This window comes from Oncorhynchus gorbuscha, unplaced genomic scaffold, assembly GCF_021184085.1.
Source record: "Oncorhynchus gorbuscha isolate QuinsamMale2020 ecotype Even-year unplaced genomic scaffold, OgorEven_v1.0 Un_scaffold_1117, whole genome shotgun sequence".
NCBI lineage: Eukaryota > Metazoa > Chordata > Actinopteri > Salmoniformes > Salmonidae > Oncorhynchus > Oncorhynchus gorbuscha.
The window spans coordinates 124,677-142,660 of record NW_025745992.1 but is presented as its reverse complement, the minus strand read 5'-3'; the positions used below and the strand labels follow the sequence as shown (position 1 = coordinate 142,660).

The following is a 17,984-nucleotide window of genomic DNA, read 5'->3' as shown; positions in this document are numbered from 1 at the left end:
AGACAGAGAGAGAGAGAGAGGTGCAGGGAGAGACAGAGAGCGAGAGAGAGATGCAGGGAGAGACAGAGAGATGGAGGGAGAGACAGAGAGAGACAGAGAGATGGAGGGAGAGACAGAGAGAGACAGAGAGATGGAGGGAGAGACAGAGAGAGACAGAGAGATGGAGAGAGAGAGAGAGAGAGAGAGAGAGAGAGAGAGAGAGAGTATCTAACAGGCAGTGGCCTAACAGACATTGTGACAGTGACAGATCTAACCATATTCAGCTTAGACTCCTCCCCCACTCTCCCTCTCTCCTCCCTCTCTCTTAATGTCCCTCTCTCCCTCCCTCTCTTTTTTCTCTCTCCTCCTTCCCCCCCTGTCTCTCCCCCTCGGTCTCTCATTCGCTCCTTCCTTCCTCCCCCTCACTCCCTCTCTCCCCCTTCCTCCCCCATCCCCCCTCTGCTCCTCCCTCCCTCCCTCCCTCCTCTCTCTCTCTCTCTCTCTCTCTCTCTCTCTCTCTCTCTCTCTCTCTCCTCTCTCTCTCTCTCCATGTTCAGCCTACATGTACTCTTCATGGAGCTCCACCTCCCAACCCAGACTGACTCACATGGAGCAACACAACATATCACCAAGACTGTGACAATCTATTTCTACACCAGTACTGTATCACTCCACAGGCTACTAGTGGACTGTCTGTCTGGCAACTGTCTACTTCCCTTTGCCTGGCTGCTGAGGGGCTACTGTAAAGCCCTGTGGACTGTGGGACAAGCCGTGTTGGACAGTTGGATATTGGTCTCTTTCTTTAGTGCATAACTGTATGGATTAACTGCTGTTCTGTACCATGGCGTTCCTGACACTCCAGGAGGATTTCAACCATGGTAAGAGAGATAGACGGCTGTAATATCAAGTTACAGACTAAGTTGAACAAGGCAGAAGAACAGTATAAGTGCGGAGGGACTCTGGTTGAAGTGTTCTATGGGCATATAGGAGAGTCTAAGAGACATGACAGGTTTGTTGGCTGGGCAAGATCCTGTGACTGTCTGTTTCAGCCGAATAGCAATTTAGTTTTTGACGATTGTAGATGAACAACGAGCGCTAGAGATCTCTGTATGTCTCTTCTTTTCACTCTCTGTGGTGAGATATGGTGAGCTGGAAGCATGAGTTGAGGCTGAGGCAGGCAGAAAGACAGACAGGCAGACAAGCAGGCACTCAGAAAGACAGGCATATGCAGGCAGGCTTGTGATGAGCTTCCTTTGTGATTATGCCCGCTGTCATCATCACAGCCGCATATAACGTGACAGACGGGTGTAAACAGAATTTTCACGTCTCCTTGGAGACACGGCAGTCAGAAACCACTCTTCACACTCTGAGGACAGAGAACGTTCTGTGCAGATGAACTAACACGGGAATGAAGTCCCAAATAGACCCCTATGCCCTAGGGTGCTATTTGTAATGCATCCCGGGACTCAGACAGGGATGTCTCAGCCCGTAAAGCACAGCACACCCATATAAAGTGGTTCTGTGGTAACAGTGTAGACACAGGTGTGTTGTCCCTGTGTGCATTAGGATCGAGTTTAAATGTGATATCAAAGTCACGACAGCTTTGTTTTGTCAAATCCAGCTCCCACTATCTATGGTGCTACTTCATACTGACCATCTGTATGGTGATACTTCATACTGACCATCTGTGTGGTGCTACTTCATACTGACCATCTGTGTGGTGATACTTCATACTGACCATCTGTATGGTGCTACTTCATACTGACCATCTGTGTGGTGCTACTTCATACTGACCATCTGTATGGTGCTACTTCATACTGACCATCTGTGTGGTGCTACTTCATACTGACCATCTGTGTGGTGCTACTTCATACTGACCATCTGTATGGTGCTACTTCATACTGACCATCTGTATGGTGATACTTCATACTGACCATCTGTGTGGTGATACTTCATACTGACCATCTGTATGGTTCTACTTCATACTGACCATCTGTATGGTGCTACTTCATACTGACCATCTGTGTGGTGCTACTTCATACTGACCATCTGTATGGTGCTACTTCATACTGACCATCTGTATGGTGCTACTTCATACTGACCATCTGTGTGGTGATACTTCATACTGACCATCTGTATGGTGATACTTCATACTGACCATCTGTATGGTGCTACTTCATACTGACCATCTGTATGGTGCTACTTCATACTGACCATCTGTATGGTGCTACTTCATACTGACCATCTCTATGGTGCTACCTCATACTGACCATCTGTATGGTGATACTTCATACTGACCATCTGTATAGTGCTACGGCTTCAGTTTCAACAGATCAACATTAGTTACATTAGTTACATTAGGTACATTAGTTACATAAGCCAGTGTGATGGATATCCTATTACTTCAGCTCCCCTCAGCAGGTTGACATAATGAATATACAATATGAATGTTCTTTGAGGGGGAGTCTAAGGGACTCAACAAATTATACTGTAGACTAACCTTGGGGGGGGGGTAAAGTGTACCCCGCCAAAACCCAGACGAAGCCGGGCCAATTGTGCGTCGCCCTATGGGACTCCCAATCACAGCTGGATGTGATACAGTCTGGAATCGAACCAGGGACTGTAGTGATACCTCTTGCACTGAGATGCAGTGCCTTAGACCACAGGTATTGATCTATACCACAGGTATTGATCTATGTCTTACTGTAGTGATTGATCTATATATTACTGTAGTGATTGGTCTATATATTACTGTAGTGATTGGTCTATATATCACTGTAGTGATTGGTCTATATATTACTGTAGTTATTGAGCTATATATTACTGTAGTTATTGATCTATATATTACTGTAGTTATTGGTCTATATATTACTGTAGTCATTGGTCTATATATTACTATAGTGATTGATCTATATATTACCATAGTGATTGATCTATATATTACTGTCGTGATTCATCTATATATTACTGTCGTGATTCATCTATATATTACTGTCGTGATTAATCTATATATTACTGTAGTTATTGATCTATGTCATAGTTATTGATTTATGTGTGAACGTAGGCAATTTGTACCATTGGTCAGAATTCCATTCAGCTACTTTCCTTTACACCTTCATATGGAACTGTCATAGAGAAGCTGATCTGTAGCCTGCTCCTTGGACATGGTCTCAAAATGCTCACCTCACCATGTCTGTTGCATAATAGACTGGCATCCCTCCAGTCTCTCCATCCCACTAGTCGACATCATCATCCCAGGCTGGGTCAGGTAACGTTCTGCAGCATTCTCAGCCACACGGCTCTTCACATGGTCTGCTGGCCCTGCTGATGGACACTGCAGTTGATGGGAGCAACCTACCATATTGCTCCTGCTGCTTCCGCGTCCGGCCTCTTCCGGTCCTCTCATTAAACTGGCCGATTCTGTTGCTCGTTCATTCATCAACATATCCCACATATCCTCCTTCCCCTCCGCTCTCCCCTGCTCTGGTGCTGCCTATGCTGATGTTGTTACATCACACTGGCTCACAGACTGACTGGTGAAGCTTCTGCATAGCAGACAAGGACCCCAGACCTGCAGAATCTATCGGAATATCTCTGGATCCGAATATTTTGGCTATTCTGTTTTATTTCTGTGTGATTTTTATTCCTTTATTCGGAATATTATTTTCGGAAGGATGTAGGTAGATCGCAGTGCGAGAGATTCCACATACCGCCAGTCGGGGAAAAAAAGAAGATAAAAAAAAAAAAGCAGAAAAAGGCGACAAGCCCTGCGCATCATGACAGATGGACTATCTAAATCCTCGTGCAGCACCAGTAACCTTTCCGAGGGACTTTTACCTCTAACGCGGCTAATAACCCAGTACTGTGTACCATAATCTGAAAATAGCATTTAGGCCAAACTCAGAAAACACTGCATTGCTGCTGAAGGATGAAAAACAACGGCAGGACCTCCGCAGTCCTTCGCAAGCAGAAGAATTTCCAAAACAAGTGTGTCTGTCTTGTCTGACTGACTTGCTTGGAAGTTGACACAAATATTAGTATCTCTCTTCAGTGTTGGTTTTGAATATTTATTTTGAAAATACAAATATAATCCTCCGTCTCAGCAACTGTGTGTGACATATGGTCCAAACGTAACAGGCACTGACTACACCTGTGCCCAGTCAATAACAGGTAAAATACACGCGAGAGAAATACAGAAAACTATAGGTCATGATTAAATGATTGATTGAATTTGATGTGAAGATAAGTTTATACCGCCTATCGATCTGTGTTTTACTTTAAGTTTAATACATCGGTATTTCATTGAGCAGTCAGACTCAACCGCATAGTCTCTGTGTTTACTATAAATATAAGATATAGGCTTTATATATATATATATATAGGCTCAATATGATTGTCAATTAGGCTATAGGCTTTATATAGGCCTATAGGCTGAACATGACAGGTTGTCAATTTTAGACCTACGTCTAAAAACAATGACCTTCTGAATGAACATAATCCTAACTATCATCAGTTGAATAATGAATTGGTGTTAACTGTTGTTAATGGATGTTAATGGTTTTTTAAGTGTTTTAATGACTGTTACTTAATGTTGAACTGTTTTTGAGGTTTCCCCAGGCTGCTTTGATCCTCCATTCAATAGTGATGGCGGCCTGTTAGTGTTTTTCCTTTGTATTGGGGCTATCTATTTAGGATAAGATTCTGCCTGGCTGGCTGTCAATAACTTCAGGGCCCACAGCGTAAAATAAGTGTATTCGGACACTAAGACTATATTAAAAAAACATAACAAAAAAACACAGTCAGTAAAATAACATCAAACAAACATTAGAAGATAGAATCTCCCTAAATATTTGTTTTTTATTCCGATATTTTGAATTTACCGCCCGATTCCCCATCGTCTCCGTTCTCCACGTCTGTTGAATGACGCGGACGCTGACGCGGGCAGCCAGTCTGAATGGCGATGGTAACAGACTCGCAGCGCGGCGCGGACTTAGCGCAGCCCGACCTTATATCGCTTTGAAAAATCATCGCTATATCAAATGAAACGGACGAGAACAGTAAGTGATTCAATACTCTTTTTTGTTGTTGTTGTTTTTTGTTTGGTTGGATAAGTGTATTGTTATGTGGGAAGGTCGTATTATGTTTTTAAACGGCAGGTTTATGTGACATTTTCGTCGTCGGGTTTTCGACGTCGGCTTTGTGTTAGGAGGGGAGCAGGATCTGATGTTGTATGGCTCAGAGGGACGACCACGGAGCCGAATAAAGCTGACTAGCGACGGCCTTGTGCGCTTAACCAGCTCCACTCAAGACCCTCTGGCCAACAACAGGGCGCCTTTGTTCATGTCACGGGGATTGTTGGACATTTATCTCTCTTTATTAACCAAATATGTGGATAAAACGTTTATATCGATAACGTTATAATGGAAGAAGCCTTCGGCTGAATATCAACGGTATTTAATTTTCTCCCTGTAAGGTTAGGATAATGCGAACAGTCAACTAGGGGGTCGGTTCCCCGAATTATCACCGGAGTCGGAGGTTCACGACTTTAATGGGGGGGGGGGGATCACATGGTTAACTTGGCTAGCAGTGGCTATCTGGAGAAAGTTCATCGTAATAACGTGGTTATCTTCACACAAAATAACCTATAGTCGGTAATACGGCGAGTATGTTTTGTTGGCAAGCTGCTCTCGCCATGTTATTGACATTTAAACATTTCGGAGTGTTTTTCTGGTTCCGTTTTGGATAGAAAGTGTGTCGCTAGTTAGCGAATGATGCTACAGTAGCGAGTTTACCAGCCGACTCAACTCCACGATTTACTACGGAGTTGAGCGGCGCTTAACATTTATTTATTGTATTTTTTTTAAGGAAAAAAAGTAGCTTTTGTCTATTTGTCCCTAGATGACAAAAGCGATTTGTTTTTACGTTTATGCTGTCTCTCAGTCCTCTCATGCAATGAGACATTAAATCATTAAAATGCACATTAAAAAAGACAGCAAGTACTTTTTTTGACACAATAATAGTACACTTTGTTTTTTAACTTGTTATTATTGTTTATGCCTTATAGACAGCTGTGGTGTCATTTGACAAGGAGCCGATTTAATAAATTAACTTCACTTGCTGCAGCAGAGGGGTGAGGACCAAAAGGCTAGAGTGGCGCTGCCTCAGTGGAGCAGGAGAGGAGCAGCTGCGTTTAGCCAGGCAGGGCACACAAACACGGAAGTCACTAAATCCCGAGTGACGCAGTGGTCTAAGAGTGACGTAGGGAGCAGCTCGCTGAGACACTGCAGTACCTGGTTCGAAACCAGGCTGCATCACATCCGGCCATGATTGGGAGTACCATAGAGCGGCGCACAATTGGCCCAGCGTCATCTGGGTTTGGCCTGGGTAACACTATTCGTTGGGTGCTCAAAGAGGTATTTTTATAAAAACTGGCATTTTATGTGAGGTCGGAGGTCCAGTCCATCCACATTTAAGCCAGGTGTACATTTGTGGCCAAAAGTTTTGAGAATGACACAAATATTAATTTACACAAAGTTTGCTGCTTCAGTGTCTTTAGATATTTTTGTCAGATGTTACTATGGAATACTGAAGTATAATTACAAGCATTTCATAAGTGTCAAAGGCTTTTATTGACAATTACACGAAGTTGATGCAAAGAGTCAATATTTGTAGTGTTGACCCTTTTTTTTCAAGATCTCTGCAATCCTCCCTGGCATGCTGTCAATTCACTTCTGGGCCACATCCTGACTGATGGCAGCCCATTCTTGCATAATCAATACTTGGAGTTTGTCAGAATTTGTGGGGTTTTGTTTGTCCACCCGCCTCTTGAGGATTGACCACAAGTTCTCAATGGGATTAAGGTCTGGGGAGTTTCCTGGCCATGGACCCCAAATATTGGTGTTTTGTTCCCCGAGCCACTTAGTTATCACTTTTGCCTTATGGCAAGGTGCTCCATCATGCTGGAAAAGGCATTGTTCGTCACCAAACTGTTCCTGGATGGTTGGGAGAAGTTACTCTCGGAGGATGTGTTGGTACCATTCTTTATCCATGGCTGTGAGTGAGCCCACTCCCTTGGCTGAGAAGCAACCCCACACATGAATGGTCTCAGGATGCTTTACTGTTGGCATGACACAGGGACTGATGGTAGCGCTCACCTTGTCTTCTCCGGACAAGCTTTTTTCCGGATGCCCCAAACAATCGGAAAGGGGATTCATCAGAGAAAATGACTTTACCCCAGTCCTCAGCAGTCCAATCCCTGTACCTTTTGCAGAATATCAGTCTGTCCCTTATGTTTTTCCTGGAGAGAAGTGGCTTCTTTGCTGCCCTTCTTGACGCCAGGCCATCTTCCAAAAGTCTTTGCCTCACTGTGCGTGCAGATGCAATCACACCTGCCTGCTGCCATTCCTGAGCAAGCTGATCCCGCAGCTGAATCAACTTTAGGAGACATTCCTGGTGCTGGCTGGGCTTTCTTGGGTGCCCTGAAGCCTTCTTCACAACAATTGAACCACTCTCCTTGAAGTTCTTGATGATCCAATCTTACTGGCAGCAATATCCTTGCCTGTGAAGCCCTTATATGTAAAGCAATGATGAGGGCACGTGTTTCCTTGCAGGTAACCATGGTTGACAGAGGAAGAACAATGATTCCAAGCACCACCCTCCTTTTGAAGCTTCCAGTCTGTTATTCGAACTCAAACAGCATGAGAGTGATCTCCAGCCTTGTCCTCGTCAACACTCACACCTGTGTCAACAAGAGAATCACTGACATGATGTCAGCTGGTCCTTTTGTGGCAGGGCTGAAATGCAGTGGAAATGTTTTTGGGGGATTCAGTTAATTTGCATGGCAAAGAGGGACTTTGCAAATAATTGCAATTCATCTGATCACTCTTCATAACATTCTGGAGTATATGCAAATTGCCATCATACAGAGGCAGCAGACTTGGTGAAAATTAATATTTGTGTCATTCTCCAAACTTTTGGCCACGACTGTACACTACATGATTTTTCCCCGATTTAGCAGTCCCCAGACTGGTCTCATCGATTAGACGTAAAGTAAATCCGGGACACTCAAATTAGTATGATGTGTTACGTTTGGTATTGTTACTTACATAAGATAGGTTACTTATGGCATAAATTTAAAGGAGCGTGGTTGGGTGAGTGTATAACGCAAACTTATAACAACCCAAAGGTTGCATTTGAGCTAATTCGGACTTTGCAACTACTTACTACTTTTTTTATAGCTATTTTGCAACCACTTAGCATGTTAGCTAACTTTCCCCTAAAGCTAACGTTAGCCACTTAGCAAAAAATGATCAAAACAAATTGGAATATCCATATTTTTAGCAAATTTGTAACATATATTGTACGAATTGCAATTTGTAACATATCATATGAAATGTATGATGGACATCCACAAATTAATGCATATCATACTAAGTGGAGTGTCTCGGATTTGCGTACAGAATTAATGTGAAATACTCTGACACCACGTTGTTGTCCCAGACTAGTTTTTGAGATCGGATATGAAATCCCCATGTCGTTGCCTACTTGAGGCGCGCGGCTGTCACCAACGCTTTTAATGAGAGCGGGTCAGAGACGCAATCTGTGGTTTTCCAATCCAACCTTTGAGCAGTCCTAGACATCCCAATATTTTCAAACGTTTGATTTTAACGGCACGAACTCTGCAACGCTCTTGTAGTGCGAGATGTGCAACGACAAGTTTTGACTGAGAACGGTGATTATCAATGGCCAATGAGAGCTCGCTAGAGAAGCCAGTAAGATATTGACGTTGTTTCAAATCACCCAGAATGTGTCGTCTCGAGCAGGAGCCATGACTACAACTAGTATGCATTTGTATTTGCCTTTAAACCAAAGCCAAAGTGTCAAATCGGCCGACGTTAATAACAACCAATGTAATTCAATAAAAAAATGTTGGCTAGATATTTCAACTCTGTTCGTAAAGTGTGAATCATCATGTACATGTCAATTTTTTAATTTTAATTTTACCAGGCAAGTCAGTTAAAAACATATTCTTATTTTCAATGACGGCCTGGGAACAGTGGGTTAACTGCCTGTTCAGGGGCAGAACGACAGATTTGTACCTTGTCAGCTCGGGGGTTTGAACTCGCAACCTTTCGGTTACTAGTCCAACACTCTAACCACTAGGCTACCCTGCCGCTCCAGCGGGAAAATTTGCATATTGTTTTTATGCAGATTTTTTAAAGAATATTTGTGTGGAAAATCTGTCGCCAATTGGATGAAAAAACCTAGTTTGAAACTTTTTGAAATGTATTAGCTAACATTTCTCTCCATGTATTTGTATTTTGGGTCATCATTAATTGGCCAGTGACAGTCGTTCAGTCAGTTTGACGTCAGGCTATTAAAACGGCTGAATGGAACCGTGTCCAGTCAACCAGCCATGGCAGTGTTACTATTGTCTGATTGTTGTCTGATTGCTGACCTCAAGCATTGTGTTGTTTCTGTTTCAGGTTACCCCTATGTAAAATGGAGGATAGTTTTGATTGCGACTGTGGTGAGCTTGAGCCACCCGATTGTTGAGGGCCAGACTACTCTGTGAAGACTAAAAGGCAAGACACCATTTTTGGATGAGCGGTGGTTTCAACAGGAAGAAGATTTGAGTAAATACACACAAAAAAAAAAACACAAAAAAAATTGAATTTAAAATTGTAGTTCATTTTGGCGCAATTGTAATCAATGCAGCTACACAGGATGAGTCTATCACTGAATGTATCTGCACTGTGAGGATGCAACAAGATGCTGTTGTAGTTTTTGAATTGGCCTCTTGAGTTCATTCCATTATTGCTGGCTGTTAAACACTATAAACGTTTAAAAACGGTTTAATAACCGGAGGAACGGCAAAAACAACCAACAACAACAAAACAGATTTTGAAAAAGTCATTCATATTAGGCCTGGAAAAAGTTGCTCCATTTGTCAAACAAACATGACTTTCTACTCTGGTTGTGAGTCCGAGAGCCGTGTGATTCTGTGAGGGTTAGACAGGGGGAAACAGTAGTCTTCTGTGAGGGTTATACCATCCACATTTCTATTTTTACAATGTTACACACCAGGCAAGACCTCCTATAGCTTATTTCCAGTCAGTTTGTCCATTTTGTATTGAACAACCCCCAAAGTCAATCGCAAACTTAGTCAAAACACCAAATCCAAGATGGCGGAGAAGTTTGAGTCTCTGATGAACATCCACGGGTTTGACCTGGGCCCACGTTACATGGACCTGAAGCCTCTGGGCTACGGAGGGAACGGCCTGGTGTTCTCAGCCATCGACACGGACTGCGACAAACGAGTGGCGGTGAAGAAGATCATTCTGACGGATCCTCAGAGCGTCAAACACGCCCTGAGAGAGATCAAGATCATCAGGAGGCTGGACCACGACAACACCGTCAAGGTAACGCAGGAAATGCAGTAACGAACTGTACAATACTTTTTATTGGCCATTCGTATGGAAATGTAGCTCCTAGCACTGCAGACAGTGGAATGGGTCAGCTCCTAGCACTGCAGACAGTGGAATGGGTCAGCTCCTAGCACTGCAGACAGTGGAATGGGTCAGCTCCTAACACTGCAGACAGTGGAATGGGTCAGCTCCTAGCACTGCAGACAGTGGAATGGGTCAGCTCCTAGCACTGCAGACAGTGGAATGGGTCAGCAGTGGAATGGGTCAGCTCCTAGCACTGCAGACAGTGGAATGGGTCAGCTCCTAACACTGCAGACAGTGGAATGGGTCAGACAGTGGAATGGGTCAGCTCCAACACTGCAGACAGTGGAATGGGTCTCCTAGCACTGCAGACAGTGGAATGGGTCAGCTCCTAGCACTGCAGACAGTGGAATGGGTCAGCTCCTAGCACTGCAGACAGTGGAATGGGTCAGCTCCTAGCACTGCAGACAGTGGAATGGGTCAGCTCCTAGCACTGCAGACAGTGGAATGGGTCAGCTCCTAGCACTGCAGACAGTGGAGTGGAACGGGTCAGCTCCTAACACTGCAGACAGTGGAATGGGTCAGCTCCTAGCACTGCAGACAGTGGAATGGGTCAGCTCCTAACTGCAGACAGTGGAATGGGTCAGCTCCTAACACTGCAGACAGTGGAATGGGTCAGCTCCTAGCACTGCAGACAGTGGAATGGGTCAGCTCCTAGCACTGCAGACAGTGTAGTGGAACGGGTCAGCTCCTAACACTGCAGACAGTGTAGTGGAATGGGTCAGCTCCTAACACTGCAGACAGTGGAATGGGTCAGCTCCTAACACTGCAGACAGTGGAATGGGTCAGCTCCTAACACTGCAGACAGTGGAATGGGTCAGCTCCTAACACTGCAGACAGTGGAATGGGTCAGCTCCTAACACTGCAGACAGTGGAATGGGTCAGCTCCTAGCACTGCAGACAGTGGAATGGGTCAGCTCCTAGCACTGCAGGCAGTGGAATGGGTCAGCTCCTAGCACTGCAGACAGTGGAATGGGTCAGCTCCTAACACTGCAGACAGTGGAATGGGTCAGCTCCTAACACTGCAGACAGTGGAATGGGTCAGCTCCTAGCACTGCAGACAGTGGAATGGGTCAGCTCCTAACTGGGTCAGCTCCTAGCACTGCAGACAGTGGAATGGGTCAGCTCCTAACACTGCAGACAGTGGAATGGGTCAGCTCCTAACACTGCAGACAGTGGAATGGGTCAGCTCCTAGCACTGCAGACAGTGGAATGGGTCAGCTCCTAACACTGCAGACAGTGGAATGGGTCAGTGCAGACAGTGGAATGGGTCAGCTCCTAACACTGCAGACAGTGGAATGGGTCAGCTCCTAACACTGCAGACAGTGGAATGGGTCAGCTCCTAACACTGCAGACAGTGGAATGGGTCAGCTCCTAACACTGCAGACAGTGGAATGGGTCAGCTCCTAACACTGCAGACAGTGGAATGGGTCAGCTCCTAGCACTGCAGACAGTGGAATGGGTCAGCTCCTAACACTGCAGACAGTGGAATGGGTCAGCTCCTAGCACTGCAGACAGTGGAATGGGTCAGCTCCTAACACTGCAGACAGTGGAATGGGTCAGCTCCTAACACTGCAGACAGTGGAATGGGTCAGCTCCTAACACTGCAGACAGTGGAATGGGTCAGCTCCTAACACTGCAGACAGTGGAATGGGTCAGCTCCTAACACTGCAGACAGTGGAATGGGTCAGCTCCTAACACTGCAGACAGTGGAATGGGTCAGCTCCTAACACTGCAGACAGTGGAATGGGTCAGGGCAGACAGTCAGCTCCTAACACTGCAGACAGTGGAATGGGTCAGGGTCAGCTCCTAACACTGCAGACAGTGGAATGGGTCAGGGTCAGCTCCTAACACTGCAGACAGTGGAATGGGTCAGCTCCTAACACTGCAGACAGTGGAATGGGTCAGGGACAGTCAGCTCCTAACACTGCAGACAGTGGAATGGGTCAGCTCCTAACACTGCAGACAGTGGAATGGGTCAGGGTCAGCTCCTAACACTGCAGACAGTGGAATGGGTCAGCTCCTAACACTGCAGACAGTGGAATGGGTCAGCTCCTAACACTGCAGACAGTGGAATGGGTCAGCTCCTAACACTGCAGACAGTGGAACAGGGTCAGCTCCTAACACTGCAGACAGTGGAATGGGTCAGCTCCTAACACTGCAGACAGTGTCAGTGGAGACAGGGAATCAGCTCCTAACACTGCAGGCAGTGGAACGGTTCAGCTCCTAGCACTGCAGACAGTGGATCGGGTCAGCTCCTAACACTGCAGACAGTGGATCGGGTCAGCTCCTAACACTGCAGACAGTGGATCGGGTCAGCTCCTAACACTGCAGACAGTGGAACGGGTCAGCTCCTAACACTGCAGACAGTGGAATGGGTCAGCTCCTAACACTGCAGACAGTGGAATGGGTCAGCTCCTAACACTGCAGACAGTGGAATGGGTCAGCTCCTAACACTGCAGACAGTGGAATGGGTCAGCTCCTAACACTGCAGACAGTGGAACGGGTCAGCTCCTAACACTGCAGACAGTGGAACGGGTCAGCTCCTAACACTGCAGACAGTGGAACGGGTCAGTGGAACGGGTCAGCTCCTAACACTGCAGACAGTGGAACGGGTCAGCTCCTAACACTGCAGACAGTGTAGTGGAATGGGTCAGCTCCTAACACTGCAGACAGTGGAGTGGAACGGGTCAGCTCCTAACACTGCAGACAGTAGGGGGCGGGGGGGGAGGGACTCCCCTTGCTCAAGTCACACTGCAACATCAAACTCTGCAGTCATACGACTTGGCCTGAGTCGAACAATACAAGTCACTTCCAATTGCTGGACCACCGCCCACTAGTTAGTGTTAAACAGGCAGCTTGGAGGTTACACTGCACACAGTCAGGAACACACAGACTGCATGCAGGTGTATATCTGCTCGTATGAGTTGATGTTAACATATGAACACCTTCCCTCTGCCAGGTATTTGAGACCCTTGGGCCTAGCGGTCGTCACCTAACAGAGGACATAGTCTCTCTGACAGAGGTGAACTCTGTGTACATCGTCCAGGAGTACATGGAGACAGACCTGTGTCAGCTCCTGGAGAGGGGTCTCCTCTCTGAGGATCACGCCAGACTCTTCATGTACCAGCTGCTGAGAGGCCTCAAGTACATCCACTCTGCCAACGTACTGCACAGAGACCTGAAGCCTGCCAACTTGTTCGTCAACACAGAGGACCTGGTGCTGAAGATAGGAGACTTTGGACTGGCCCGGATCATGGATCCTCACTACTCACACAAGGTAAGAGGCTAGTTCAACTAACAGTCGTTACTGTCTGTAATAACCATGTGATACCTGCCTAGTGTTCTGGCTTTATTGCCCAGAAACCAACTGGGCTAATCCCTCGGGTGACGCTAATCAGCCTATCACACCACACTGCACCGCAGGAAGTTAACAAGGATGGTATGGTAGTTCCTGAAGTCGCGCCTCCGTTTCCCTTCCCAGGGGAAATGTTTCCGCTGAGATAAGGGCCCTGGGAACCAATATTTCCGTTGAGGGGTGGGAGGCCGCATCCACATCCTGCCCCGGTGCCGAGGACAAGAGTTTAGACTGTTGACCAGGCTGTGTGGTGTTGTCCAGGCTGTGTGGTGTTGTCCAGGCTGTGTGGTGTTGACCAGGCTGTGTGGTGTTGTCCAGGCTGTGTGGTGTTGACCAGGCTGTGTGGTGTTGTCCAGGCTGTGTGGTGCTGTCCAGGCTGTGTGGTGCTGACCAGGCTGTGTGGTGTTGACCAGGCTGTGTGGTGTTGACCAGGCTGTGTGGTGTTGTCCAGGCTGTGTGGTGTTGATCAGGCTGTGTGGTGTTGACCAGGCTGTGTGGTGCTGACCAGGCTGTGTGGTGTTGACCAGGCTGTGTGGTGCTGACCAGGCTGTGTGGTATATATTGTGCACCAGTCAGGCGTTCAAACTTCAGAGATGTGGAGATGAGGCTGATATGTCTGGCTCTGGGAGAATGTAGGTTGAGGTGTCTCTTTTCCCCAGTCGTACACTGCTCTTTAGACAGGACTCCGAGGGGAGAGCAGGAGTCACAGACGAATGAAGAAAGGGGTGAGGAGAGAGGAGTGGAGTAGTCACCATGCAGCTACAGGTGTCTTAGATTAGTCATCACCGGGGCCTGTCTGGTGTGGGACTCGGCCCTCTCTCTCTGGCACAGCACAGGATTCACTCGGGACTTTTACAGTTAGCTAGGCCTCACACTTTCTCTCACACACTGCTCAGCCCCGTGCCAGAGTCTTTTACAGCGAGGCCACAGCTTCACACACAACACAGCCCAAAAGCAGCTGGTTTTAGTGGCTCATATCACAGATCAAGTGTTGACTCGCTACTCTGCAATGACGCATCGCTAGAGAACACTCTCTTCTTTGAATAGCAATCGTGCTGGGGACACAGCAGGAAACTGGCATTTCCATTTGTGTGTGTGTGTGTGTGTGTGTGTGTGTGTGTGTGTGTGTGTGTGTGTGTGTGTGTGTGTGTGTGTGTGGTGCCTGTTGTTTGAAGTTGGAGAGATTTTCCCACGATCTTCAGTCTCTAGCCAGACACCCCCTCCACATTCCGTCCTCTTCCTGCCTCTCCTCGCCCCTATAGCAGCTCTGTTCTGCTGTGTGTTTTCCCTATCTAAGCAGGTTTTGTTTTGATGAGGTGGAGGCAAGGGAACGGCCTATTGAAAAGACCCTCTGCTGATGTCAACTCTTTTTGTATTTCCGTGGACTGCAGAAGCTCAAGTGTGTGTGTGTGGGGGTGTGTGTGTGTGTGTGCACGCTTCTCTCTCCAGAGGATCACGGTCATTTGGTGTCGCATTCCATGTACCATCCAGAGAGCCTGGACACACACACAGCCTGAGTGGACGGGGGGGGGGACAACCACTTGACTCACGTGCCCCTGCCTGCCCAAGCTGCCCTGCTGTTGGGGTAGCTGGCTGGCCCTGCCTCTCTGCATGCTATTTGTACAGCTCACTCTGTCTAAATAAAGAACCAGCCCATTTGCAGCAACTAACCTTGGTCTCTGTCGGGACACTGGCAAGAACTTGCACACGTCTCAATGTATAGATATTCTATAGTGTCTATATAGATGCTATATTTGAGCAATATGGCCCGAGGGGGTGTGGTGTATGGCACGGCGTAATGCCTGGATGCAGCCCTCGGCCGTGGTATATCGGTCATATACCACAAACCCCCGAGGTGCCTTATTGCTGTTAGAACCTGGTTACTAGTGCAATTAGGGCAGTAAAAATGTATGTTTTGTCATACCTGTGGTATACGGTCTGATATAACACGGCTGTTAGCCAATCAGCCAATCTTCAGCAAGACCTACTCCATGTCCTGTGTTGACCAGAGATGGGCCCTGATTGGCTTAGTATGACCAGAGATGGGCCCTGATTGGCTTAGTATGACCAGATATGGGCCCTGATTGGCTTAATATGACCAGAGATGGGCCCTGATTGGCTTAATATGACCAGAGATGGGCCCTGATTGGCTTAATATGACCAGAGATGGGCCCTGATTGGCTTAATATGACCAGAGATGGGCCCTGATTGGCTTAATATGACCAGAGATGGGCCCTGATTGGCTTAATATGGCCAACATTTGTCTCTGATTGGGTTTAGGTGATTGGGTTCTTACGGAGATTACATTGTCTGTTTCTCAGACTTCCTTTAGGCTCTATTGAAGTTCTCTGAATTTGTCCCATCCCCCCACCCTTAGAAATATTCTGAACTCTGCTAGAGGATTGGGTGGTTCTGTATGTGGAGGGGTTTGTGTGAGAGCCTGTTGTGTGCAGAGTTTCTCAGAGCCTCCTCAGCCTGCTTCTGTGGGACCCGCAGCAGTCAAACACCCAGTGGCCCACCACCAAGAATGTCTGGAATTCACGTGCAGGCAGGAATCAAGCATCCTGTGCATTTCCCTCCCAGTCAGTCAATCATTCCTTTGTCCTGCCTATCGTGGGAGCCTTTCTCCAAGCCTTAGAGCTGCTCTCAAGCTGCTAACGTAGCATAATCATGCCTTGAGGTTAAGCAGGGAACGTGGCTGACCTGTTACAACCAGTGTTAGTTTAGCATTTAGCTTAGCGTGCCCTTGGGCTGACGAGACGCATTGGGTTCGGCAAAAGCATTGCATTTGCGTCCGTTAGCTTAGCATTAGCAATAGCATTCCTTTTTCGGCTTGGCACAGTGAGCATGGCAGGGACTCGGCCGGGACCAGAGTGAGCTAGCTTAGCAGTTAGCTTAGCTTAAGTGTGCCCTTCAGTGAAGCAGGTCAAGGGTCATGGCTGTGTAGACTAGCATTAGCTGAGTGATATGACATCTGCTCAGTGAGGCAACTTGACCTCCTATTTTACAAGATGTAATCCAACCCTGAAGATTTCTTAATTCAAAATGGCCTTGACATACATACTGAGGGTTTGTTTATCGGAATATAAAACGTTTTATTGAACCCAGTTTTGTTCTAGGAAGTTAGATCAAATGAAGACAATACCATGCCGGTCTTTTACATGTGAGCAACTAGTGGTTTAAGGGGTGTTTTTTAAATATTTTTTTAACCAAGTAAGTTAGTCATTTTCCAAACAAGTGGTTCTCATCTAAAACCCTGAAAAGACATCGGTGTGAATGAGACGTATATCCCCTAAACACCCTCCAGGCCTGTGTGTCATTATGAAGAAGCAGCAGACTGGTAGGTTTGCAGATGGTCGCTGCTCTTGATGTGCAGGTGTACATTTCCTGGAATGTTATAAGGAGAGAGGAGGGGGCTGAGACAGGGGGAGGGGGCTGAGACGGGGGAAGATGGGGGGGGCTGAGACAGAGGGAGGGGGCTGAGACAGGGGGAGGGGGCTGAGATGGGGGATGGGGGGGGGGGGCTGAGACAGAGGGAGGGGGGCTGAGACAGGGGAGGAAGGGAAAAATGTGTGGGGGGCTGAGGCAGGGGGGGATGGGGGAGGAAGGGAAAGATAGAGGGGAGAGAACGTCATTCCACCACCACACATGCTTCCTGCTGTAGCTCGGATCACTCCACCACAGTCCTCCTCCCATGACACACATACTCACGTTGACCCAATTACCCAGCTATAGCAACACACACACACACACACACACACATACACAGCGCTCCTCTTGGCTCGCCGCTTCCACTCCAAGGTTCACAAGGCTTTTAAAACGGCAGGGAAAAACTTAGTTGAGTCGTGTATTCGCCTTTTATAAGCAGAGCAACAGCTCTAAAATAAACCATTCTACATGCCTAACACACATCTCCTGGGGATTAAAGCTGTGTGTAGAAAGACATGCCTAACACACATCTCCTGGGGATTAAAGCTGTGTGTAGAAAGACATGCCTAACACACATCTCCTGGGGGTTAAAGCTGTGTGTATATATATATATATATATATAAAGACATGCCTAACACACATCTCCTGGGGGTTAAAGCTGTGTGTATATATATATATATAAAGACATGCCTAACACACATCTCCTGGGG

The 17,984-nt window shown here is 46.9% G+C and overlaps 1 protein-coding gene across 4 annotated transcripts in view; it reads left to right on the top strand.

Moving 5' to 3' along the window:
• The first annotated feature begins 580 nt into the window (after positions 1–580).
• The window catches only part of LOC124021446 (mitogen-activated protein kinase 6-like), a 37,757-nt gene continuing 20,353 nt past the window's right edge, over positions 581–17,984 (top strand). For 2 of the 4 annotated variants that reach the window (XM_046336637.1, XM_046336633.1), the window contains exons 1-3: positions 4,880–5,036; positions 9,465–10,400; positions 13,450–13,767. In XM_046336637.1, the coding sequence (XP_046192593.1) occupies positions 10,164–10,400; positions 13,450–13,767 (555 nt within the window). In that variant the 5' untranslated portion in view covers positions 4,880–5,036; positions 9,465–10,163. Of the gene's footprint in view, positions 858–3,766; positions 4,150–4,879; positions 5,037–9,464; positions 10,401–13,449; positions 13,768–17,984 lie in introns of those variants that run through there. The other 2 variants (XM_046336634.1, XM_046336635.1) reach the window with 2 other exon arrangements.